The 27,281-nt window shown below is 39.6% G+C and overlaps 1 protein-coding gene across 1 annotated transcript in view; it reads left to right on the forward strand.

Annotated features, from left to right (window-relative positions):
* The window catches only part of klhl14 (kelch-like family member 14), a 149,398-nt gene that overhangs the window by 105,765 nt on the left and 16,352 nt on the right, over positions 1 to 27,281 (forward strand). The window contains exons 6-7 of the mRNA XM_048528522.2: positions 3,913 to 4,103; positions 18,418 to 18,576. Coding sequence (XP_048384479.1) covers positions 3,913 to 4,103; positions 18,418 to 18,576 — 350 coding nt within the window. The remainder of the gene's footprint in view (positions 1 to 3,912; positions 4,104 to 18,417; positions 18,577 to 27,281) is intronic.

Genomic DNA, 27,281 nt, shown 5'->3' on the forward strand with positions numbered 1-27,281 from the left:
GGTAAGTAGCTTTACTGTTTGGTTATATTGTTGATTCAACAACATTTTGTACTAAAATGTATAAACACATTAACACACAGTGGACATTCAAGAAGCATCAATCATCAACGGGAGACGTCTGCCTCAATATCAAAGCATCCTGAAGGGGGAAGATTCACCTGAGTTTGGACATCCTCTAATTCTCTTACAGACTGCTCAAGACTCATTCTTAGTTTCACTAATTTCCTTCAAGCATATAGAGGGGAGAATGCACTTCAGTCAGGCTGAGGCACAATCTCCTGATTCAAGTACAATCAAAGGCTTCATACCTAATTTTTGTCTTAACTAATAACATTGACCACATTAGCAAATGGTCTAGTTTGGTAGCCATTTGTTTGAGATCTTGTACACATTGTTCATACATTAAATGCAATGATCACTGGCCAATCCCATCAAGGTTCATCTTTAAATGCATTACTCTGACCAGTTATAGCTATGCCACATGCATCTTAAGAATTTACTGAATCATCAGTTTTAACTGCCTTGTAGAGTGAAGCCTCCTGGAGATTAGCTAACCGCTGCCTGGTTATACCAGATAAACCTAACTCTCATCACAACTCCATGACATGAAGACGATGGAATGCATCTTCAGGAATGGTTTGCGAGCTAACAGAATGGAGCATTATAGTCCGAGCTTCTGATGCCTATGGCCAGACTGAATAATCACAACAAACTACAACTTCTAGAGCAGCCTAGGGTCAATGCGATTCATTATGTTTGTTTGAAAACTATGGCCATATATTCAAAAACACATTCAAAATGTAATCATTTTTATTGTTTTAACAGAACAACAATGCTCATGCCATAGGTAATGTGAGTCCCAAAGAAAATCACTTGCAATTTTTGAACCTGCGTGCTATGGAATTTCATTAATTCACTGTGCATATGCTTGTTACCATTTTTTAGGGGCATCTAATTGTTCCACTGTGAGGAGGTGGAGTGTTTAATATAGTTAAATTGGACACCCATAGTACGTGTGTGTTGGGGAAGTTCAAATGAAGGGAGATTGCCAGTGTAAGTATCAATTTCTGAGGCAGCCTGTTTGCCGTTAGGAATAAAGTTTGGGTTCTATTGGATAAACAGCGGGGAATAAGATCTCTGCTTCTAAGGCAACATGTTTGACTAGGGGCAGAAGGAAAGTTTTTTGTTTGTCACTTACCTCAGGTGGCTTTATTCATTTCATAATTGAAAAAACAAACATGATCCCAGCAAGATAATCATTTTTGTTTGCCATTCAAAATTGTTTGGTCTGGATGTGACCTACTCAAGTCTTCCAAACTTTAAATTATCTTCCCAATGGATCTTTCACTGCTTCCATGATGATTAAAAAAGCTTATTGTCGAAGGAACAAAGTGAGGAACCACATCAGCTTATCAAAGACCAAAATTTTGCTACCAATATTTGGATGACCATGGAATGCCAAAGACAGAGAAAAGTTTCTGTTGTTGGTGAGGAAATTGATGTAATACCCTGGATAACGGAAGGTATGAGAAAGAAGAGATGAGACATTGCACTCTCTGGAACTGGTTTTGGAATGCAGAGATTAGCCCTGTGCATGCTAATCAGAATAAAGGATGTGTAGTGTTAATGCTGAGCTGATGAAGGGCTACAGAAAATGAAAAAGAGCATGTTCCCACAAGAAGGCTGTACAAAGCTGTATCTGCTTTATGAATAAAGATTGGTATTCTTGAAAAATGATGTAATGACTCCCAGCAGAAAAAAGATCAAAATGGATGAGACGATGAGAAGAAAACAATGACAACAGACAGCTTTGTGAGACAACAGAGTGGAACAGTATAGACACAGCTTCTGGTGTCTGTGATCAGCCTGCATAATCACAACTAACTATAAATTTTCAAGCAGCCTAGAGTAATTGAAATTTATTTTGTTGTTTTGGAAACTATATATATGCAAACACACCCAGAAGTGTGTCAATTTACACTGTTCCAACAAAACAACAATGCTCATGTCATAGTTGATGTGAGTCCCAAAGAAAACCATTGCCATTTTTGAATGCATTTGCCACTAACCTGTTTCAGCCAATGATACTAGCATTCACTGGGATTGCACCCTTCCATAACCCTTGCTGTGGTATTGCCTACATCAACCATTTTCATTGCTTATAACTGTTCCAGTCAGGTTGTTAGAATGGGCGATGTTTTAGGTCCTGTATTTTATTATTTGTGAGTTCATAGGTGAATAGTTAGATAGTTTTCTTATTCCTTCCAACTTTTATACGGCTCTGAAGTTGTTGAACTGTGAACTGATCAGAAAGCAGCTGTACCAAAAGAAGTATAACTATCAACTGGTCACCAAGAGTGCATGGGCTCTCTGATGCCGAATTGCCCTCCTGTAAAATGGAAAATGTGTCCAGTGGGGCAGAAATGCAATGGTCATGCATTCACAAGTCTTCCCCTTATCCTCACCTTCAAACATATTGGCAGAATCAATAAAATTCAACCCCTTATATGAATGGAATTATTTGGAGGAATCTGGTTGTGGTGTTGGGACTGCACAGGTGGCGAAAGACCCATGCTGTATATTCTCAATTATTAGCTTGCAACTCCTGCTCAATAAGGAGACCATGTTTGCTGCTGGAAAGATACCCTGGAGTCCCAGGATTATAGAGGTCTTAGGCTGCAAATTGTTGATTTTCCACTTAAAGATCTCAATTGGTGATAAGCAAAAAGCATGACCACAAACCTTCCTGCCTAGAACCTTATTCTGGCAGAGGCAAGAAGGCAGTATGGTTCAAGTATAATCTTAACATGCATTATTAAATGACTTAGTAGGTTCAAGTGGTCCTGTGGCCCACACCCGCTCCTTTTCTTTTACGTTCTAACAGTTTTAAAAATGACAGTTGTCTGAAATAGGTGGATAATTTGGCCACTCAACTATAGATACCTTAAAAGCAGCTGCAGTGATGGCTCTATCTGAGCAGTTAGCCTACTAGTCCAATTTTGATGACACCAGTGGTAGTCGTTAACCCAGTTAAAATGACCTCCTGTTGTTTTATCACTTACTCTTCAGGTCCATCCCATCAAGATTTACTTTTTAAGCTTCCCAAAAAGCAAGTTCCCTGTCTCTTGCTTAGTGAATATCAGCAGTGGTGGGATGAGACCCTTGAGTAGGTATTATTGAGTAGAGACAGGAAGCTACTGGCTTCTCCAGCCTGATTAAATGATTCTGCCAGTAATCCTGCCATAGGGAACAACATTAAATTATTCCCACTGAGAAAATTCCACTTTTGTTTTACTCTTTCAAGGAATGCGAGTGGTACTGGCTGAGCCAGCATTAGTTGGCCATCCCTAGTTGCTCTTAAAAAGGTGGTGAGGTAAGTTGCCTTCTTGAATTGTTGCTGTCTATTGGTTGTCGGCATAGTTATAATGTTCTTGGCCAGCAGCAGTGATGTTCCAGGTTTTTGCGAAGTGGAGATCCTAAGGCTGACAAAACAAAATATAAGAAATACATCTAAATGGGCACACAGAAACTGAGAAACTTCTAAAAGAATGATGAAAATGTGCAGTGTTCTACCATAAGGGGATGGCTAAGGCAATACAGTTAAAGAACCACCAGAATGAGTAGGAATGCGTGTATCACAAAATTCATATAGGCCACTGTTGTGCTATGATCCCAGCAGATGATGTACCAACCAGGAACTTACAAGAGATTGAGAACTTCAAGTGTTGTGGGTTGTTTGACTCTTAGAACACACAGCTGACTGGCAGTCGTCCAGTCTTCTAAATTTGCATTAGTAATGGTAAACATTAGCAGCCAGCAGCACATGGATTTATGACCATTTACATTTAAAATCAGCAAGTAATATGCCTTTCTGATAGGCGTTTTATAATCTGACTTCTAATTGTATTGTAGGCGAGCAAGTTTCTATGCCTGCTTTCTGGATAAGCATTTGTACGCAATTGGTGGAAGGAACGAATCTGGTTATTTGTCAAGTGTTGAATGTTACAATCTGGAAGCCAATGAATGGTGCTACTTGTCCTCTCTTCCTCAGCCTCTGGCAGCACATGCTGGTGCAGTACACAATGGAAAGATTTACATATCAGGTAAATTTTTACAATTTCAGATTAATTATTTTCCTGCTGATTGAAATTTAAATTAAGAAATTGTGTTAAGGTGCTGATTTACTTCCATTATTGTTCTCCTGTATCTCAGTAAAGTTGCTGCAACATAAATTCATCATTGATGGACTGGATTCAACCAGTGTTTCAGTGCATTATGCTCTGCCAATTCACTATATTTTACTTACAAATTATTTGATCTTTAAATCTTTCAAACCAACCAAAAGGCCAGCAGGCAAAGGAAACAAAAGCAGGGATTGTTCAAAATAATCGGCAGGTTAGATAGTGAGATAACTAGGTGTAGATCTTCTGAGTCTAGGCCCAAAATGCCAGCCATCCTGCTCCTCTGATGCTGCTTGGCCTGCTGTGTTCATCCAACTCAACACCTTGTTATGTCAGATTCTCCAGCATCTGCAGTTCCTACCATCTCTGGCATCTCTCTGTAGAGAGATGACTGTTTATCAACCTGAAATGTTAATTAGGATTGCTACTCCCAAAGTGGGAGTGCAGACTTAGATAAGTCCCTGGTTCACACACTTCAGGAGAAACAGTTCAAAGAGTCAGATTTTCATTCTGGGGCACACTCTGGAATCAGGTCTGTTTCCTCCTAATGTTCAAAGATAGCCATGTTCAGTGTAGGGTAGGCTCGTTAAGAGGTCAGCCGTCTTCTCTGAAACCTTATTTTTTATTCATCCATGAGCTGTCGGTTTCACTAGCTGAGCCAATATTTATTGCCTATCCTTGCTTACTCTTGAGGAGGGGATGGTGAGCTTCCTGCCCGGGTTACATGGTGGCTCAGTAGTTCGTACTGCTGCTTCACAGCATCAGGGACCTGGGTTCGATTCCAGTCTTGGATGACTGTCTACGTGGATTTCCTCTGGATGCTCTGGTTTCCTGCCACAGTCCAAAGAGATGCAGGCCAGGTTGATTAGGAAATGAATGTATACAGGGATGGGATGGGTCTACGTGGGATGTTGTTCAAAGGGTAAATGTGCACTTGATGGGCTGAATGGCCTGCTTCTATAGTGTAAGGATTCTGAGTCATTGGGTGTAGGAACACCCACAGTGCCTTGAGGGGGTAAGTTCCAGAACTTTTATCCAGCCACACTGAAGGAATGATATATTTCTAGGTCAGGACGGTGAGTGTCTTGGAGGGGAATTTTGCAGGTGGTGGTGTTGCTATGTATCATCTGCTCTTCTCATTCTCGATGGTGGTGATCGTGGGTTTTGAAGATGCTGTCAAAGGAGTCTTGCTGAACTTCAGCTGTACACCTTGTAGGTGGTACACAATGCTGCTAGTGAATATTGTATCTTAAAAATGGATGTTTGTGACATGTCAGCACAAAACGCTCATTCAGCTGCAAATGGAGTATCGTATCCCATTCTGAACACTTCACTTCAGGAAAGATGTGAAGAAGAAGATATTTACAAGAATTGAGGGGCTTCAGTTACATTGATAGGAGAAGCTAAGATTGTTTTACTTAGGCATAGAGATCCTGTCAAATGCAGCCACAAATGGTGGAGGACAATTAAATATCTAGCAGGAGAAGGAAGCTCCACACATTTCCCCATCCTCAATCATGGTGGCACCCAGTACAAGAGACCAACACATTTGGAATATTTACAACAATTTTCAGCCAGAAATGCTGAATTGAAAATCCTTCCCCTGGTCTACAGTTTACTCATGTTCTATCAAGAAAGAGCTGAAGGCACTGTTTGCTGCAAAGGCTACGTTCCCTGGTAATGTTTCAGCAATAGTACTGAGTACTTCTGCTCCAGAATTAGCTGGGTGTCCTAGCCAAGCTGCTCCAGTACAGCTATAACATTAGCCTCTACCCAGCAACGTGCAAAATTTGCAGCCTATTCGTGCCAGACCAGTCAACTCTTGACCATCAGAAAACTGATGGAAGGAGTCACAACAGTATTATCAAGTGACACTTACATAGTTATAGCCTGCTTACTAGTGGTAGGTTGGGGTTCCCGAGGCCCACTCAGCTCTTGAACTAACTTGGCTCAAACATGGACAGAAGAGATAAACTCCAGTGATGAGGTGAGAGTGCTTTCTCTGAACATCAAAGTAATATTTGACCAAGTGTGGCATTAAGGAGCTGTAGCAAAATAGAGGATAACGGGAATCAGGACGAAAACTATCCACTGGTTGAGTAATACCTGGCACAAAGAAAGATGGTTGAGAAGTTTCTTAGGGTAGATATTTCTCCAATCAACCTGTTCAGACATGTTATTGCATACATCTGGAGCAGGTGGAACTTGAAACCGGGCCTCCTGATTCAGAGGTAAGGATAATGCCACTGTACCAAGAGAGCCCTCAAGTGGTTTTCAATTGCTTCATCAATGACTTTATCCCATGTTAAAGTCGGAAGTGGGGATGATTGCTGATGATTGAACAACGTTGAGCATTATTCACAATTTCACAAATACTGAAGCAGCCAATGTTAACATTAAGTAAAAACGTAACAACATTCTAGAATGGGCTGGTAAGTGGCAATTTGTATGCACTCAATGGCAGGCAATCACCATCTCCAACAAAACAGAATTTATTGCTCCTTAATGCTCAGTAGAACTTCAATTGCTGAATTACCCCCACTATGATCATACAGTCATAGATTCATACAGCATAAAAACAGACCCTACAGTCCAACTAGTCCATGCCGAACATAATTCCAAAATGAACTAGACCCATTTGTGTTCTCCTATCCGTATCCCTCCAAACCTTTCCTATTTGTGTACTTCTCCAAATGGCTTTTAAATGTTCTAATTGTACCCGCATCCATCACTTCCTCAGGAGGTTCATCCCCAAGTGAAACACTCTCTGTGTAAAAGTTTGCCCCATGTCTTTTTTAAACCTCTCTCATCTCACCTTAAAAATGTGCCCCCTAGTCTTGAAATCCCCCAGCCTAGGGAAAAGGCAACTATCATTAACTCTATCTATATGTCTCATTATTTTATGAACTTCTATCATGTTGTCTCTCACGCTCCAGTGACAATCATTCCAACCAATCCAGCCTTTCCTTATAACTCAAACCGTCCATACTCAGCAACTTGCTGATAAATCTCTTCTGAAGCCTTTCCAGCTTGATAGTATCCTTCTTATAACAGGGCAAACAGAACTGGACACAGTATTCCAGAAGCGGCCTCACCAATATCCCGTACATTCTCAACATGACTTCCCAACTCTGATACTCAAAGGACCGAGCAATGAAAGCAAGCATGCAAAATGCCTTTTTAACCACCCTGTCTATATGTAATGCAAACTTCAAATTATTATGTACATGCACACCTATGTCCCTCTGTTCTACAATACTACGTTATAAGCCCTACCCCTGTTTGTTGTACTAAAATGCAAAGCTTCGCATTTATCCAGATTGAACTCCATCTGCCATTTTTTTTAGCTCATTGACCCATTTGAACAAGATCCCTCTGTAATCTTAGAAAACCTTCCCTGCTGTCAAATGTGCCACCAATTTTGGTGTCATCTGCAAACTTACTAAGCATGCCTTCTATATTCTCATCCAAATCATTCACATATATGACAAATAAAAGAGAACCCAGAACTGATCCTTCTGGAACACTACTGGTCACAGGCCTTCAGTCCAAAAACCAACCCTCCACCATTACTCTCTGTCTCCTGCCGTTTATGCCAATTATGTATCCATCGTTGACCAAAACTGAATAACTCACCTCCTGTCCCTTCAAAGAGCCAGTCTCCCATCAATAAGACTGCAGGCAGGAGTGTGATGGAATACTCCCCACTTGCCTGGCTGGGTACAGCCAGCAGCCTACTTGATTGACACAACATCCACACCTTCAACATTTACTTCCTCTACCACTGGCAAACAGTGGCAGTAGTGTCTACTGTTCTGAAAGAGATAATGCTAAAGTTGCATTAGCTCCACCAAAAGTGATGATTGTGGTCGGTGGAGGGAGCCATTTTTTGAGTAAATTTGTAAAAGTTATGTAAAAAGTGAAAATAATTCATTTGATACAGGAGGAAAACATTTTTGAGGAAAATGCTTTTGCCATTTTATGTATGTTACCACTTTAAGAGGACTCACGGCCAGCAGCAGAAATGTGAAACACAAGTCAGCTGTACTCAAGCAATCAGCAACAGATTTAAAAAAGCACTCCAGAACAAAACCTCCATCCTTAAGTGCTGGTAAGTGATGGAGGTAAAGCAGTGTTGGTTAGGAAAAGAGTGCAACTTGGCCAAATGGGGAAGAGATAAAGCCCTGAAATGTTCTTTGAGCAAAAAGAGTGCTCTGGAGTTCAAGTTATACATTCCTGCAGGCAAGAAAGGGAAGAACTTTAAAATAACGTGACAAAAGACCAGACTGGTGGAAGGAATGGTATTAAAGGGAGTACTTGCCTTTCAAAACTAGCCTCACTGCTATCAACTCTATGAATCACAGTTACAGACCTGTTTCAGAAATCAATTTGAGATAACAAGGTGTAGAGCTGGATGAACACAACAGGCCAAGCAGCATCAGACAAGCAGGAAAGCTAACATTTCGGGTCTAGACCCTTCTTCTGAAGAAGGGTCTTCGCTGAAACATCAGCTTTCCTGGTCCTCTGATGCCGCTTGGCCTGCTGTGTTCATCCAGCTCTACACCTGTTGTCTCAGATTCTCCAGCATCAGCAGTTCCTACTGTCTCTTCAGAAACTAATTTTACAACTCTATAGTGTCGGGCACCATAGGCTGTTTAAATGGACAAAAAAACAAATTTAAATTATTTGAAGTAAGAGTGTAAGAAAAGAAGAAGTTTAAAAGAAGATTAAAATTGTTAGAGGTTGGGACATATAAACTTCACAGTTTAAATTAGAAAGCTGCAGCCAAAATACTGTTTTTTTTAAATGTAAAGGGGACATGCTTTGAGGCATGAAAGGCAAGAGAACATTCATTTTGACCTTAAAGAAGTGAGGTAGCTCCAACTTGGCCACAAATGCTGGGGGGAGCCACCAGAAGCAGAAAAACCACTATTTCGATTATTAGAAAAACAGGAAATCTCCTCTAAGCATTGCAGTGATACAGTATGATAAATATCATCTTTTGGGTTTAAAAGAAGTAACAGTACAGTTTGTATCAGAGATGATGGGAACTGCAGATGCTGGAGAATCCAAGATAATGAAATGTGAGGCTGGATGAACACAGCAGGCCCAGCAGCATCTCAGGAGCACAAAAGCTGACGTTTCGGGCCTAGACCCTTCATCAGAGAGGGGGATGGGGAGAGGGTTCTGGAATAAATAGGGAGAGAGGGGGAGGCGGACCGAAGATGAGAGAAAAGAAGATAGGTGGAGAGGAGAATATAGGTGGGGAGGTAAAGAGGGGATAGGTCAGTCCAGGGAAGACGGACAGGTCAAGGAGGTGGGATGAGGTTAGTAGGTAGGAAATGGAGGTGCGGCTTGGGGTGGGAGGAAGGGATGGGTGAGAGGAAGAACAGGTTAGGGAGGCAGAGACAGGTTGGACTGGTTTTGGGATGCAGTGGGTGGAGGGGAAGACCTGGGCTGGTTGTGTGGTGCAGTGGGGGGAGGGGACAAACTGGGCTGGTTTTGGGATGCGGTGGGGGAAGGGGAGATTTTGAAGCTTGTGAAGTCCACATTGATACCATTGGGCTGCAGGGTTCCCAAGTGGAATATGAGTTGCTGTTCCTGCAACCTTCAGGTGGCATCATTGTGGCACAGCAGGAGGCCCATGATGGACATGTCATCTAAAGAATGGGAGGGGGAGTGGAAATGGTTTGCGACTGGGAGGTGCAGTTGTTTATTGCGAACCGAGCGGAGGTGTTCTGCAAAGCGGTCCTCAAGCCTCCGCTTGGTTTCTCCCATGTAGAGGGAGCCACACCGGGTACAGTGGATGCAGTATACCACATTGGCAGATGTGCAGGTGAACCTCTGCTTAATATGGAAAGTCATCTTGGGGCCTGCAATAGGGGTGAGGGAGGAGGTGTGGGGGCAAGCGTAGCATTTCCTATGGTTGCAGGGGAAGGTGCCGAGTGTGGTGGGATTGGAGGGCAGTGTGGAGCGAACAAGGGAGTCATGGAGAGAGTGGTCTCTCCGGAAAGCTACACTTGCCCCCACACCTCCTCCCTCACCCCTATCGCAGGCCCCAAGATGGGCATAGAAGACAATGAGATTTGACATTGGGCATAACATTTTTTTGAGATACCGAATTGTTTCAAGATTTACAATAAACTAATGAATTGAATTTGCTTTATTGTCACATACTTAAATGTGTAAAGTGAAAAGTTTATAAGTTGCCACTTACAGCACGGTCTTAGTTACGAATGTACCTAGGTACAGTCCTTTGTTACAGAATAGAGAAATGAATCAAAAGTTACATTTCAGCTATACACGGTATGGCCATAGGTCAGAAAAACCAAGAAGCAAAGCTAAGAAGACGAACATCACAGTCTGTTTCCAAAGGCTGTCCTGAGCAGATTTGCGTAGCGCTTCTCCATGTGATCTGACCACTGGCTGCCACTATGTTCTGCGCTGGGCCATTATCCCTGCTCCTGCACTAGGCCATGGTCATCGGCATCCCCACGCCAGCTGCCGATGTCTCCATCGACCCTGCTTCTGAGGCCAGGTGTCTGAGGCCAAGAGAAGGGAGGAGGGAGGGACAGAAAAAGGAAGGAAAAAGAACAGGTGAAGCAGAGGTGCTCTGGCTGGAGCATCCTAATTTTCCACCATCTGGAAATCTAAGGCTAAACAAGTTAATGCACTATTGCATTCAATAGTGCATGATGTTAAAAATCATCAGAGTACTAAAGAAGCCACAGATACTTTTCATGATGTTTTAAAAAGCCTCTGGTAATTACATCAGTCTGAGAACAAACCAAATTCTTGAACAAGCATGACTTAACAGAAATGTTCAGCTTCCAGGGAAATCCATTAATAATTGAATTACCAATTGGATGATGTACCTCCATTAGGAAAAGAAAGTCTCAGCATTCTCAAGGAAGGTTAGGCAGTAAACTGAAGTTAGTGATTCATGCAACTCAGGTTTTGTAGACTTTTATGTAAGTCAATAGATGTCTTGTTAATTTTAAGATTGATAAAGGAACAACTGTCACTATCCTATCCAATTAGATACCAGAGCTGAAGAAACAGAAGTTACAATGTTGTAAGATTAAAATACATTGAGTGGAATAAATCCTAAAATTAAAGAGATGCTGCAAGTAACTGTGTAACACAAACAGCATATGAGAGTTGAAAATGTTTGTCATTTGCAATCAACTCTTCTCATTTTTGAGCCTGCATGTGTGACTTGGCCTCAATATTCTTGCGTTAACAGAAGCAATTTGACTAATTTCCAGAGAACATCTGCATCAGAAACAAAACTTTGTCAGGCAGCATCCACCAAAAGACTTCATTGGGCTTCCTAGACTCATGGCAACACCAACAGAAGAAATAATCTGTTGGAGATTACCAATTTTGATATAAGAGAGTTGTTTCTTGCTGTCAACAAAAAGGAAGTTTCAGATTTTGCACGTTGTTAAAATGCTTTATTCCTATCATCAGCAAAGAACGTTTTGATCCATTGTCTTTCACTGAACTGTCAGTGCCGAGAGCAGAGATGCTGCGTAGAAATCCTTGCACACTAGAACAATGTTCATAGATTCAGAAAATTGCTAAAAAGAAGAAACACCTGGTTTGAACATTCAGAAGGGAATGCCAATTCAAACCAGAAATAATTGCCTAGTCCAGAAATCCAGGATACTACATGGAAAAAAAGCCCATGTTATAAACGTGCACTCATATTCCATAATGCATATTTGTGAGATTAAAGAAACCCTTTTTGATGTTATCATGAAATAAAGTATACCCCTTATGTAAAACAAGTCCTCCTCCTGGTAAGAATTTCTAGCTGTTTATCTCTACCACTGATAATCAGATAGCACGACAGACTCAGAGCAACCAGAATGAGTGGCAATAAAGTACCTCAACCAAAGCCACAAGTGGTTGGTATCCAGAAACTAACATGCCACATACCTTCTTCAAGATGCAGTGCAGATACTCAATAACACTTCCACACTTGTAGTCTCTACTAACCAGAACAACAAGGGTACCAGATGAATGGGAACACTACCATCTGCAAGCCCCCCTCCAAGCCACACACCTACTTGACTTAGAACTATTTCATTGTTCCTTCACAGTTACTAGGTGAAAATCCTGGAAGTCTCTTGCTAATGTCCCCTTGTATGTATTTACTTCATCATGGTATAAGAAGGTGCTGTCCACCACCTTCTCAGGAACAATTTGGAGTGGTAGTAAATGTTGCCTTAGCTAGTGTTGCCCACATTTCCAGAAATTCTAAAAAAGCTATTCAAAATTATGAGGTATCTAGAGACAGTCGATTAAAACAGTTTCCATTAGACAGACAGGTCACAAAACAAGAGGGCTCAGTTTAAGATTTTGGGAAAAGAGTTTAAGGTGACATGTGAGAAAACAAAATGTGTGGTAATAAATTGGAAATTATTGTCTGAAAGGGAGTCTGGGGCAGATTCAATCAAAGTCTTCAAATGGAGTTAGATAATTACATGAAGGAAAAAGAATTGCATGGAAATAGAAAAAGGGCAGGACTAGCTGGATTGTTCTTGTCTTTTAGATAGAACATAGAACATAGATAAGTACAGCACTGTACAGGCCCTTCGGCCCACGATGTTGTGCCGTGGATTAATCCTAATCCAAAAATAAAATAACCTAACCTACATTCTCCTCAATTCACTGCTGTCCATGTGCATGTCCAGCAGTCGCTTAAATGTCACTAATGACTCCGCTTCCACGACTAAATGACTCCGCTTCCACGACTAACTTTGTGCTGTATTTTTTGATTCTATGATAAGTTTAAGTGAGCAGAGTATTGAGGATTGATCAACATACCCTACAAGTTCCTCACTGCAAGCACTCAATCGGGAAATATGCTGGATAATTTTATAATAAAACCTTGATGAGCTTAGATTATCATACATTAAAGTGAATTTATTCTGCACGTGATCTGTGAGAGAAAAGCATTGAAAAGAAGCCTCCCCATCAACAGAGAGAAATATCAGAATTCCTTTTAAAAGTGGACATAGGAGAGTGTTCAGCAATGTCAAATTTTACGATCCTTGTTCTGAAGAGATTGACAGAATTTAATAGATGCAACAGTGCAGATATCTAACGGCTGCAGCACTGATGGAAACTACACTTTGAGTCCCATAGGAATTAAATCACAGTTAAGTAGTTTTACTAGCTGCTGCAGTATTCACAGCTCCAACAGATGGAATTTCAGCAAGAATTGCTTATGCATTGTGGAAGTCCTGCCTCTGAAAGTTTGTGGCCTGTCAGAGGCTAACAGCTTTGTTATAGTAGAGGCTAACAGTAGCAGTACTAGCAATACTCCTCGGCACACATTAGGCCTCAGAATAAGGATCCTCAGTGGAGCCCCAGAACAGAAGTAATTGTGCAATGTAAAGGATTAATGTGAATATGTACATAAAATAGGCCACATTATCAGGGTATGGATGTAGGATCATATGATTTCTGGCAATGGATCTCTCTCGAAATTTTGTGTCAAGTCTTGTCTGATACATTGTTAGTTTTTACCATGTTGAATAAGAAGTAATATTGGCTGCCATGCAAGCTTTTCTTTTATTTGTTTACAGAATTTAGGTTCTACTGGTTGGGCAGAATTGATTGCCCATTTTTAATTGGTCTGAAGAAGGTGGCACTGAGCTACTTTTTTGAATAGCTACAGTCCTTGCAGTGTAGGAACAACCACAGTTCTGCTAGGGAGAGAGGTCTAGGATTTTGACCCAGTGAAAGTGAAGATACAGAAATATAATAATGAGTGACGGTGGTACGGAGAGTTTTTAGATAGTTTATCTAATGCTCTTTTCCTCCTTGGTAATGGAGGTTGCAGATTTGAAAGGTGCTGTTGAAGAAGTCTTAGTGAGTTATTATGCTACCTTTGCCAGCAAATGTTCCATGAAAGAATAAAAAAACTTGACAATATCAGATAAGTCCATCCTCTAACAGATTACTTGGTTGCTGAGGCACTGTGTCAAGGAATTGCAGTGTTTCCACGAAGCGTAGATTTCCTATCCTCTCTCTCCAATGAAGATAGTTTTCAATCCTCCCATCACTACCACTCTACCAATATCTTTTCTATTAACGGTTGCTATATCAAGACCTGAAACTGGGCCTAAAGCTGTTTGCGGGCATTCTGGTGGTGTAGGATTCCAAAGAAAAGTCATTTTGGATTTCAAAAGTTTATTTTTTCTCCCTCCACAGATGATGATAGACCTGCTGAGTTTCCAGCACCACATAGCTTTATTTTCGATCTCCAGCATCTGCTAATAAGGCTTTCATGAATAAATAGAGTCAGTAGCTTCTCTTATGTAACATGTGAATGAAATGTTGCAAATATCACCAACTGCAGCCTGGAAGGAACTGAATGCGTAAAATTTCGGATACCTATTTGCTCACCCGCACAGGCACATACATAGCATAGATGGATTCTAGATATGTGGTGTGGATTTGAGTTATTAACGAAAATACAAGAAGAAAATTGTGTGTTTAAACTTTAATTCTTTAAAATGTACATATTTCAGGCCTGGATGTGTTCTCCTTTGTTTTTTTTGGATTAATGAGAGTTGGAATCCTCTGGGTTTTCAGACAAAGCTATGGCCAAGTTTCTACAGTGAATTTTTACAGGTGAAAACAAATGAGTGCTTCTCTCACTCTAAAATAAAACAAAGAACAGTGGATGTTGGCGACCTGAAAGAAAGATAGACATTGCTGGTAAAACCCAGCTGGTCTCAGAACTTCTCCCAATGAACAGTCGCAAGACTTGAAACTTTAACTCAGCTTTTTCTCCTCTCTCTGTCAGTGCCTGGATGGTGAGACAACATTCTATTTTTTTCCCTGTAGAATGGTTCCTGTTATATTCTGTTGGTTTCTAGACTGCCTTGTTTCTGGCTGGCTCTTGGAGTAATAAGATTTGTTATGTAAGCATATGATCAATATCTCTATTGCAGATACAAATGATTTGAATGTAGAAGCTATTACTGCACACTGGAAGATGAATGGTTGCTATTTACACCTTGTTTGTGGTAAACAGGTTAACAGGTTTCTCTGCAACTCCCTTTGTTAAGTGATGAGGCTGTAGGCACGAGACTGTGGAGAACAATTCAGTTTGAGTTTTGTTAAAAAATACTCAGTCAATAGGAAATGTAAAATTCACAAAATAAGTTGTGAAGTAAGGTGTGTGATTTATCTATACCTTCATTTAGAGTTTGGGTCTGAGCTGGTGTCAAGTGTTTGAAATTAACTTGTAGGTATTTCTGTAGCCATTGTGATTTCTTTTTGAAAATAGACTGAGATCATTCTTGGAGCTAATGGGAATTTATTGGGACAATTGTTACAAGAAACAAATTAAATGATCGTGCTTTGTGTTTGAAAGATCAGACATTGATAGTTTTTCCTTTTGATTACGGAAAACAGTCATAGATTGAAATCGAGCTTTTGGATTTTGGATTAGCAGTTTTGCAGAAGACGTAGCTGAAGTTAGATGTGTAAAAGAATTGCTCCTGATGAAAGGAGATGTTTCAAAACTGTTATGGCATGGGCTACGCAGTATAAGCAGTTTAGTTCAAAAGTTCAGATCAGGAGTGTTTGGTAATATCCTGAAAGTGTTGTCTGAAGCTGTTCAGTCTCAACTTATTATATGAAGGCTCCAGTAAGAAGCTGACAGATTTTCAGGGTGCAAAATGGAAGCCACAATTGAAATAAGTCGTAGAGAATTTCCTCTCCTTTGTGTATACTGTAAAAAAAGATCTTTTTTAGATTCACAGGATCGTATCTTCATGTGTGTTGTTAAATCATTAAATTTATGACAGTGAACAAAGAAATGATCCCTTCTAATAGACAAGAAAGAGATAGGGCAGGTTCAATTCCATGTATGTAAATACATGGAGTATCACAACAAAATCGGGGAACTGGAAGCAGAAATTGCTCTAGGAGGCTATGACAGTGTAGCATTGGCAGAAATGTGGCTGAAGCCAGAAACCTGGATTATAAGGTTTTTAGTAGAAAGGTTGCTTAGAAAAGGAAGGGGTGTAGCAGTCTTGGTCAAAGATTTTATTATTGCCCTTGAATGAGATGCAATTCCTGAATTAAAATCTATATGGGTGGAGGTGAGAAACTTGAAGGGAGCAGTGACCTTGTTGAATGTTTATCATAGATCTCCAAATAGTGGGGAGGAAGTAGAAGAGAGCGTTTGTAGGCAGATTATGGAAATCTGCAGGACAAATAGGGTTGTGATGGTTGGTGATTTCAGTTATCCTAGGGTAGACTGGGAAAAGGTAGAGTATGGGGCACGGAGGGAGAGAAATTCCTGCAATGTGCACAGAACTTCCGGGAACAGTGCATCTCCAGTTCTACCAGGGAGGTAGCTGAGCTGGATCTGTTCTATACACAAACTAACACCCCTATGAAGGCCTTCCCTTGCTCACTTGCTGCTTTACCTGCCACACTTAGTTTGCAACCCAACTTGGCGCACTGAAACTATCTCTTCTCAAAGTGAATATTCTCAAGAGTTGTCTTTGTTCTCCACAAGATACTGTAATCACTGTTTACCAAATACTTCCCCAACGAAGAAATGCTCCATTTCTTTCCTCACAATTAGATCCACCATTGTATCTTTCCACATTAGGCTGGAAACATACTGATCAAAATAGTTCTCTTGTACACATTTAAAAAATATTCCGTCTCTCTACCTTTTCCACTGCTATTTTCCAAATCTGTATTACAATGATTGTTGTTCCTTATAATCACTATTCTAAAAGTCTTTACAATAACTTGCCTCAAAATGTCTTCCTTTGTCTTCTTCGCAAAATCTAGTGGGCTATAATATACAATGTCATCCTTTTCTAGAACTGCAGCAGTATCTTTGATCAATATTGCCATCCTGCCCCCTTTTTCTCTTGCCTTTCTTTCCTGTGTGCATTTAAGGTAAGAATGTTGTGTCCAATTCTCCCCTTGTTTGAGTCATTTTATCGTAATCCCATTAGCTCCTCGTAATTGTTGTAGCAGAAGGTGCCAATATTAATATATGTCGAAATTGTCTTTGTAAGATTGGAAAGTATGTCTCTGACAGAATTAGAAAGTTTACAGAAGTTATGAATATATTGCTATACCAGCCACATACAACCAAATGTATGTTGATGCACAAGTTTCTTCTGAGAGCAAAGAAGGTAAGATTTAAGCCAGCTGCAGAACTATCATTATGTAAACAATATTTTCCTGGAAGCAAAGGATCAAGGGAAAGTGAATAGCATTTCTTCAAACATTTTGTCATTTCAGAAGGCTAAAAATCATCCTACCAGAATGGGATAAGCCCACATGGTGCCAACTCATTAAGTTGAGTTTACATCATCTCTGAAATCATTGCTAGATACAAGAGTCTAGATTTGATCTAACCAATAGACTAGTTATCTGAGGCTGTTAAATTCTCAAGTATCTCAAAACCCTAAGTCCTAAATTAATCTCATCTATTTATATCAATCTCAGATACTGATCCTAATCATAATTTTTTAAATTGCAATTAACACTGAACTGCTTTTTTAACCTGCAATTTTTTTAATCAATTAATCATATTCATTAATAATTTGCATAGCTAACTTTAACATCATGAAGAATTCTGCTGACAATGATTTTAGATAGAATAAACATTTTGTAATTCATGAGTTTGAACTCTGGCTTTCCTTGGATATTCAACAATAAATGATTAATTCAATTACACAGTAGCTTGCGCAATTGCTGGAGAGAGTTGATAATGCAAATGCTATAGGATCAAAACTAGTTGGTATATGTCTGTTCAGCAAGCAAAACATAGGCATAATTAACTCCTAGGCATCATGGAAATTTGAAGCAATTCCTTGATGAAAATTTAAGTTAAAGCAGCTAAATATTTGTCTGGTATCCTTAATGAATTCTCTATTCAGGGTATCCATCCCACTGTGTTTATACAGATGTTCATGTTAAATTACTGTCGTCACAATTTAATAATGGTATTAACTTGTTATTTTCAAGTAACCAAGCACTACTTTTAACTTAGTTTGGAGAAAAATTTGATGTGTGTTCAGTGTTTCTATAATATTACTTAGTAAATTCCTGGGAACATACACCTAAGTTTTATATTCCCTGTATTCAATTAACATGTACATTCAGTTAGTAAAACATACAGGAAGTCAATAAATTGTACAATAATAACAGTTCAAATGTTTATTGTTACTTACAGGAGGTGTTCACAATGGTGAATATGTATCATGGCTGTACTGTTATGATCCGTTAATGGATGTGTGGGCAAGAAAACAGGACATGAACACCAAACGGGCTATTCACGTTCTGGCTGTAGTGAATGATCGTCTGTATGCCATTGGGGGAAACCATTTAAAAGGTGTGTACTAATGATGAAGGTACTGGAATTCGAACAGATAGTAAATATGGAGGACATCACTACATTAGAAGACCATTTGTAGATCAGGCTTTTTATACAGAAATCAAGAGATGTAAAGCTTGTACCCATTGCTGTAGAGAAACTATAAAATAAAATAATTGAATTTAGCGAGCCATTCTCAAATGAGGAGTCTACAAGATTTTGTAACTATACTTGAACATGAATCAGATTCAACATAAAGCAAACATGAAGTAACTGGTAATTTATGATCATTATGAAATATGAATTGTAAATTGAATTGTGGAAAACAAAGACTTTTCATAAGATTATAAGAAATCATATAAATTCTCACTCAAATCTTGCACCATAAGCAGTGTTTCCGACTTGTCTTCTTGCGTATCAGATCTATTACTTTTCTCGATCACTGTTCTTTGTCCTTGAATCATCTGCAACAGTAGTTTCATTTTGCCAAAGTCCACTGGAAGCAGTCATCACTCAAACGGTACAATCCTACAGAATCTCCTTAGCTAGGTTCATGCTGATGTTTGATGACACAGATTCCCAGAGACACCTTTGCTTAATCCTTTAATAAACCTTATTAAATGGTCTGCTCAACTCAAGCAAAACTGAAGCACAAGAGTGGGATTAACAATCACTGCTCTACCCCCTTCATCAGCTTTCTGTCCCTTTTAACTGTATTACATGTACAGTTGTTTTGATATATGCCTTCAATGCTCTTCCCATGCAACACCATTTTTTTCTGACCACACTACATTTGTATGCTAAATTTCTTCTTATTAGTACTGTTTCCTGGACAAGCATTGTCAGGTCACTGAAAATATATCCTCCTAGAATTGATGTGGACTCATAAAAGTCCTTTTCCAACATTTTTCAAAAAATGCAGAATTGCCACGGATTCTAAATAAGTTATAAGTTTTCCTTATTTTCCTGTTTCCAGCCAAAGGTTAATATAAGGCTGAAATAGGTTGTAAGTATATTTCCACTGTTACGAGATCAGCTGTATTTTTGCATGCGACTGGATGTTAAGACAAAATTATGACTATGAATTCAGCTCTGCCTCAAAACTTACTCCAAGCTATATATATCTTAAAACAATGAACACAACACATCCATAGACTTTACTTCTAGTTATAATGATATTACAATTATGATTTTAATGAGAAAAAAGAAACTGCTGAAGGCCTCTCAATATTTCTATTAAACATGAAACCCTATCTCTCTGTTATATTGTACTTACAGGGCTCCCATGACTGGTAGTACTGTGACACCAGGTAGTCACAGTTATTTTTTGAGTCTTCAAGCAACAATGTTTCCATTTGCTTGTCTGTAAAATTTGGAGGTTATTTACAGATTCAGAGACATTCAGAAAGATTTTCCACTGGCCAGACAGTCGTTACTTGGGTATTGATCCAAATTGTGTATGGAAACCTTGCAGATTCCCTATCATAGTACTTTCCAAAGGAATTGCCCGGAAATTATTATTTTCCCTGGGTAATTCCATTATGTCTAAATTCTATGTTAGTCTGCATAAAAATCGGATGCATGAGATGGTTCAGATGAAACCAAGTAAAATAGTTACTCAGGAAAAGTTAGACTATTAAGTACATAGTCTAGCTCCTAAATAACAACCAAACTGACCCCATACTTTGCAGACTCTCAAACTGCAGATCGCTGAAATCCCAAGAGACTAATCTGACAACCCGCAGTGACTCACTATCCCAACCCCTTAAGACCTAAATATCACCTTCAGAAATGAACACATTCCTATGACACAATATTCAATTTACCTGTCATCCTAACACCTATGTCTACACACCTGGAATCCAACCTTTCCAGCACATGAACATCAAACAAACTTCATGTATTTACTTTTGGAGAATAACTGTCAACATGCTTGGGTGAGGATTGATGACTTGAGTGCCCAATGGCCAAGATAAAGAAAAGCCCAGTATCCCAGTGGATGGAGATAACATTCTAAAACATCAACTGTCTCATTTGTTCTCCTGAAGCATTCTTTAAAAGGTGGCAGGGCATCTTCAATATGTGACCATGTTGTGAAGTTGGTATATTACTTATGGACTGGAAGGTAGGATGTTAGAATTTGTTTGCAAAATGATAGGGGGAAGAGTGCATGGTCCTTTTAAAAGATGTGTTTTATAGGTTAGGAGGTATTTTTTAAAAAAATGTCTGAAGGCAACAGCAGATGCACAGAGTTTTTGAAATTGAAACATTGCATCAAAAGGCTACACTGTTAGCAAGCAAAGCAGCATTTTCACCAAGACAACAGATTTTATTAAATGTAGCCAATTAATTTAAACCAGGCCTTAGATATCAAAGCGTAATTAAATTTAAATCTGATGGTTTTGACAACCTCACACCAATCCTATTCTGGGAAATTGTTAATTCATCAAGAGTGTAAAAGAAGAGAGCAGTTGGAAATCAGTGTGAAAGCAAACTGCTGTCTGTTAAGAGAATAGCTCTCAACAGCCATTAGCTCTAAGGAAAGAGAAAAGCACTGGCTCTCATGGAATTATCTAAGATCTCCAAGTAAGTGCCATCTAAATAAAGATACCTGACACTCTTAACTAATATTCCTGACACAAGAATTCAATGGAGAAAGGTGTTGCTGACTGGGGGACAGTGGCGAAGGCAAAGAACATTCCAGAAGACTTATCCCGGCTGTAATTTCGAGAGATTAAGATTTAATTTTATTAATTTGGCTCATATAATTGGGATTCATAGCTATTGGACCAGCATACCATTTTAATTTTGTTTTATTTGCATATAGTTAATAGCTAAGGGGGGCATTGTTCGGTTTGTCAGTGGTTCTGTTAATTTGTTCGATCTTAAAGTTAGATAAATAAATTGTTACTTGCTGTTTATGAAGTGAGTATCAGGGATTTCTTTCATGTAACCTCCCCTCTATAAAAGATTGGAGGCTGGAATCTGGGATCTGGCTGGCTTGTGATTGGGACCTGAAAGGATCTGAATGGATTTGGACAGATTTGAAAAGATTTGGGGTATGAAAGGTCCCAGCAGATTTAAACAGACTTGGAGATTAGTGTCCTAGATTTTTAAATAAACCTTAGATGAGAAGTGAAAAATCTGTTTAATTTTGGTTACTCGTGGTTGGTTAAATCAAAAGTGAGGCGATGGCTTTTCAGTCACTAAGAGTTTTGAGGGTAGAAGAAGTGACTTCGAGCATTTTACAAAAGGTGAGCAAGGAAAAGCTGCTGGAATTGACAAACAAGCTGGAGTTGGTGTTGTCTTTGTCTGTGAGAAAAGAAGAAACAATTAGCTGAACAATTAAATTTGCTGGAAATGCCATCAGAATCTTTGGAAATGGCTGGAATTCAATTGCAGTTAAAGCAGCATGAACAAGAAAGTGAATTGTTTGAATTACTGTTACAAGCATTGGAGAGACATAAAGTAAAAGACAGTTTTAACTTTGGAAGTTGCAAATTAAACAGAATAGTCAACTTAAACTGTTGGGAATGAAGGTAGAAGACGGGATTAGTGAGGAGGAGAGTGATGATGAGCAGACCCATCATAGCCAAAGACCTGTGAGGGATATATACAAATATGTCAAAACATTACCAAAATTTGATGAAAAGGATGAAGAAACCTTTTTCATTTCCTTTGAGAAGTTAGCTAAACAGATGAACTAGCCAGAGGATACGTAGGTGATGGTAATTCAGACCAGATTAGTAGGCAGGGCTAGTGAGGTGCGAGCAGCGCTGTCAGAAGAGGGGTCAAGAGAATGTGAAGATGTAAGACAGACTATTTTCAGTGCCAATGAATTAGTACCAGAAGCATATAGACAATGGTTCAGAAATATAAGGAAGGAACCAGATCAGACTTAGGTCAAGTTTGAAAGAATTAAACATAGCAATTTCGATAGATGGGTGAGAGCATTAAAAATAGAAAAGACATATGAGGATCTTCGAGAGAGAGTATTCTGATGAAGGAGTTTAAAAACTCACTTCCAGAAGTGACAAGAACTCATATTGAGAAGCAGAAAGTTAAAACAGCGTGAAGAGCAGCAGAGATGGTGGATGAACATGCATTAGTGCATAAATCGAAATCTAGCTTCCGACAGCAATTTCATTCCGTGAGGAACAGTAAATGGGAAAGTGGGAGATCTTCAAAGAAAAACAAAAGATAGATCACACTGGGAACAGTTTATCACATGTGAAAAACAAACACAAGAGGATGAAAAAGAGGTGAATGGTCTCAGGTGTTTGCACAGTAAGAGGGGGACACAAAAAGTCACAGTGCGAATGATTTCAGAAAGGCACTCAGAGAAAGGATGTGGTAAAAGAGCTAAACCATTAGGTTTAGTTAAGTTAGTGAAGGAAATCCCAAAAGAAGTCATGGAGCAGCAGGAGAGTGCACAGGCTACCTATGGGCTGGATAGCAAGATAGTGCCCAATCTCTTCAAAGACCTGTGGGTAAGATTTACTTGGGACAGACAGAAGGAGAAGATAAAGAAGATTAAAATATTGAGAGCTACAGGAGCTGGTCAGTCTCTTAAAGCAATCCTTCTGAAATATTACCTGAGAGAGCGATAGTCTGTGGATTAAATGGGGAGAGATTGATCATTCCCCTGTGTAAGATAAGGCTGGAAAGTCTGATCAAGACTGGGGAAGTGACAGTGGGAGTGATTGAAAGAGTGTCTGTTCCAGGAATACAGTTTGTTCTTGGAAATGACCAAACAGGATCAAAGGCGGGAGTGATGCCCATTATACTGGAGAAGCTGAAAGAAAACCAGGGAGGTGAAGAGTTAAAAGAAAAATGCCCTGGAATTTTCCAGACTGTGTGGTAACAAGATCGCACAGTCATAAGATAAAGCAAGAAGGCAAAGCCAAAGAGAAAGATGAACGAGTTGAGGTCCAGTTAGCTGACACCCATTTTTGATGAAATGGTGAAAGGAAAACCGAAGCAGGTAGAGGATCAGGCTGAGGCATTTAGTTCTGAAAGACTAATGGAGTTACGGGAAAAAGATGAGACAATGAAAGATTTATATCATAAAGCCTATTGGAAAAGGAATCAGAATGTATTCCAGAATGTTATTACTTTAAGGATAGATTCCTAAGGCAGAAGTGGAGACCGTGGCAGGTTATTGTAGAGAAGAAATAGGCAGAAGTTCACCAGATTGTGTTGCCAGTAGCTTACAGGCATAAAGTAATGCAGGCAGCACACAAATTACCTCAGGGGGTCATCTAGGAGTGAGGAAGACTCAGGCTAAGAAGCAGAAGCATTTCTATTGGCCTGGATTGCATAAAAATGTGGTTGAATTTTGCCGTACCTGTCATATGTTATATATGTTAGGAAAGCCACAGGCAATAATAAAGCTAGCACTTTTGACGCCAATTCCCACATTTGAAGAACCTTTCATGCGGGTTATGATTGGTTATGTAGGTCCCCTCCTCAAAGCCAAAAGGAGGAACCAGTATTCACCAACCATAATGGATGTGTTTACCAGGTTTCCAGAGGCAATTCCATTATGGAATGTCAAGGCAGGAAAGTTGTAGAAGAGTTGCTTGTTTTTTTTACCTGCTGTGGATTACACAGGGAGATTCAATCAGACCAAGGGTCCAATTTTACTGCCAAATTATTTAAGGCAGTCATGGATAGTTTAGGCATCCAACACTTTAAATCAAATGCATACCATCCTGAATCCCAGGGAGCACTGGAAATGTGTCTTCAGACCCTAAAGACTATGTTGAGGTCTTATTGCCAGGATGACGTAAATGATTGGGATAAGGGTATCCAATTTATACTGTTTGTTATTAGAGATGCTCCAAATGAATTGACTCAGTTTACTCCATTTGAATTGATATTTAGACGCAAAGTAAGAGGGCATTTAAAATTAATTAAGGAAAAGTTGATAGGTCCAAAGTCAAAGATCTCACAGTTGGATTATGTATCTGAGGTCAGAGAAAGTTTAATCAGAGTAGGAGAATTAGCTAGACAACATTTGAAGGTGCCACAGCGCATAATGATGCAAGAAGCAGATAAGTAATCTAAAATGTGTATGTTTGCCAGTGGGGATAAAGTATTGTGTTGTTACCAATGGTGAGAGATCCCTTCAAAGCTAAATTTAGTGGTCCCTGTCAGATTGAGAAGAAGTTAAGTCAGGTGAATTATTGGTAAAGATGCCAGACAGGAAAGAAAATTATTGGGCATGTCATGTGAACATGCTGAAACCTTACTATGATGGGGAGAGGAAACAGCAGAAACAGGTATAAGTTACTACCACTCTGAGTGAGCAATCAAATTCAGATGATATGGATTTTGATGTGCCTCAGAATAAATTAAATAATGAGGATGTTCTTAAAGATTAGGGATAGGATAGTAAGCTCGCTGTCTCAGGAACAGAGAACTGAATTGAAAGGCTTGTTGCAGCACAATGAGGACATGTAAAAATAGAATGGGGAAGACTAATACTATAGTACATGAGGTTGACTTAGGGAAAGCTGTTCTGATAAAACTGCACCCCTACAGGCCTAATCCTCTCAAAGCAGCACAGGTACAGAAGGAAGAGGAAGCAATGCTCCAAGAAGACATCGTCAAGTTGAGTCAACGCGAATGGAGTTTGCTGATCGTGTTGTTCCCAAGCCTGACGGTACTCAGTGATTCTGTGTTGATTATTAGAAGGTCAATGCCATGACTAAATCAGACTCCTATCCAATTCCAAGGCTGGAAGACTGTGTAGAAAAAGTACGACCAACGACTTAGACCACAAAGTTAGGCTTACTTCATGGTTACTGGCAAGTACCTTTGTCAGAGAGAGTGAAAGAAGTTTCTGCATTTGTAACCCCAAATAGGCAATACCAATTCAACATTATTTTCTTTGGAATGAAGAACACCCCAGCCACATTTCAACGACGTAAAACCAGAGTTAGGGCAGGATTGACTAATTGTGGCATCTGTATAGATGACTTAATGATTTTTAGCCATTCATGGACAGGTCACATGGCAGATTTGACAGAACTGTTTAAGAGACTACAGAAGGCAAAGTTAGTCTTAAATTTGTCAAAGACAGAATTTGCAAAGGCAGAAGTGGCATTCTTAGGACACAACATTGGACCTAGAAGGATGACACAGAGGAATGTGAGGATGATGACCATCAAGGAATTTCCAAGGCCATCCTGGAAGAAGGAAGTGCTTTGACTTTTGGGGCTGAGTGGATTCTGCCAGAATATTGTGCCAAACTTTAGTAATGTAGTAGCACCGCTGATGGATGTGTTGAAGAAGAATACAAAATTTCAAAGGACAGATCAATGCCAGGAGGCATTTGAGAATTTAAAAGCAATGTTAACCACCGCATCAGTTTTAGCCCTGCCAAATTTCTTGAAACTCTTTAAAGTCACCATCAATTTAAGCGCTGTAGAGGCCGGAGCCATGTTGTTACGGGTGATGATTGTGGAATTGAAAGGCGAATTGGTTATTTTTCAAAGAAACTCAATACCCACCAGAGAAAATATTCAACTCTTGAAACTGAGTTATTGAGTTTGGTACTGTCCTTAAGACATTTTAATATTTATGTTGTAAACAATATATCAGAGATGGCTGTGTCCACTGTTCACAACCCTTTAACATTTTTAGAAAGGTTTAAAGACAAGAACACCAGAATATTTCATTGGAGTCTTATGTTACAAGGTTATTGCAGGTCATGAAAATATCATTGCGGATGTGTTATCACTGGCTTAAAAGGAAAATGTGTAAACAAGGTAGACACGGTAGTGTTCAGTGTTATGTATATGTATATACAATTAGTATGAAATGTGTCATTCTGGATAAATGATCTATGTATCTGGTAATCATGGCATTAATATTTAGTTTAAAAAATGAAGCCATCCTTTTGTAATGATGGTTAAATTTTTTTCTTAAAGGGGGAGGTATGAAAATGGTATATTACTTATGGATTGGAAGGCAGGACGTTAGAATTTTTTCACAAAATGATAGGGAGAAGAGTGTGAGGTCCCTTTAAAAGATGTGCTTTTTAAGCTTGGAGATTTTAAAGATGTCTGCAGGCTGCAGCAGAAGGGTTCTTGAAATTGAAACATTATATCAAAAGGCTATACTGTGAGCAGACAAACAGCATTTTTACCAAGATTAGATTCCTTGCAGTGTGGGGACAGGCCCTTTGGCCCAACAAGTTCACACCGACCCTTGGAGCATCCCACCCAGACCCATCCCCCTATAACCCACACACCTCTGAACATTACGGGCAATTTAGCATGGCCAGTCCACCTTGCCTGCACATCTTTGGACTGTTGGAGGAAACCAAAGCACCCGAACGAAATCCATGCAGACATGGGGAGAATGTGCAAACTCCACACAGACAGTTGCCCGAGGCTGAAATCGAACCCGGGTCCCTGGTGCTGTGAATGCTGCAGCGCTAACCACCGAGCCACCGTGCTGCCCATTAACAGTTTTTTTAAATTTAGCCAATTAATTTAAACCAAGCCCTTGATACCAAAGCCTAATTACATTTAAGTTTGATGATTTTAACATCCTTGGACCAATCCTACCCTAAGAAATTATTAAGTTATCAAGGGTATAAAAGAAGAGGACATTTGAAAATCAGTGTAAGAGCAAACTGTCATCCATAAAGAGAACAGCTCTCAACAGCCATCAGCTCCAAAGAAAAAGCATTGGCTCTTGCAGAAATCTCT

Source organism: Stegostoma tigrinum, chromosome 5 (assembly GCF_030684315.1).
Source record: "Stegostoma tigrinum isolate sSteTig4 chromosome 5, sSteTig4.hap1, whole genome shotgun sequence".
NCBI lineage: Eukaryota > Metazoa > Chordata > Chondrichthyes > Orectolobiformes > Stegostomatidae > Stegostoma > Stegostoma tigrinum.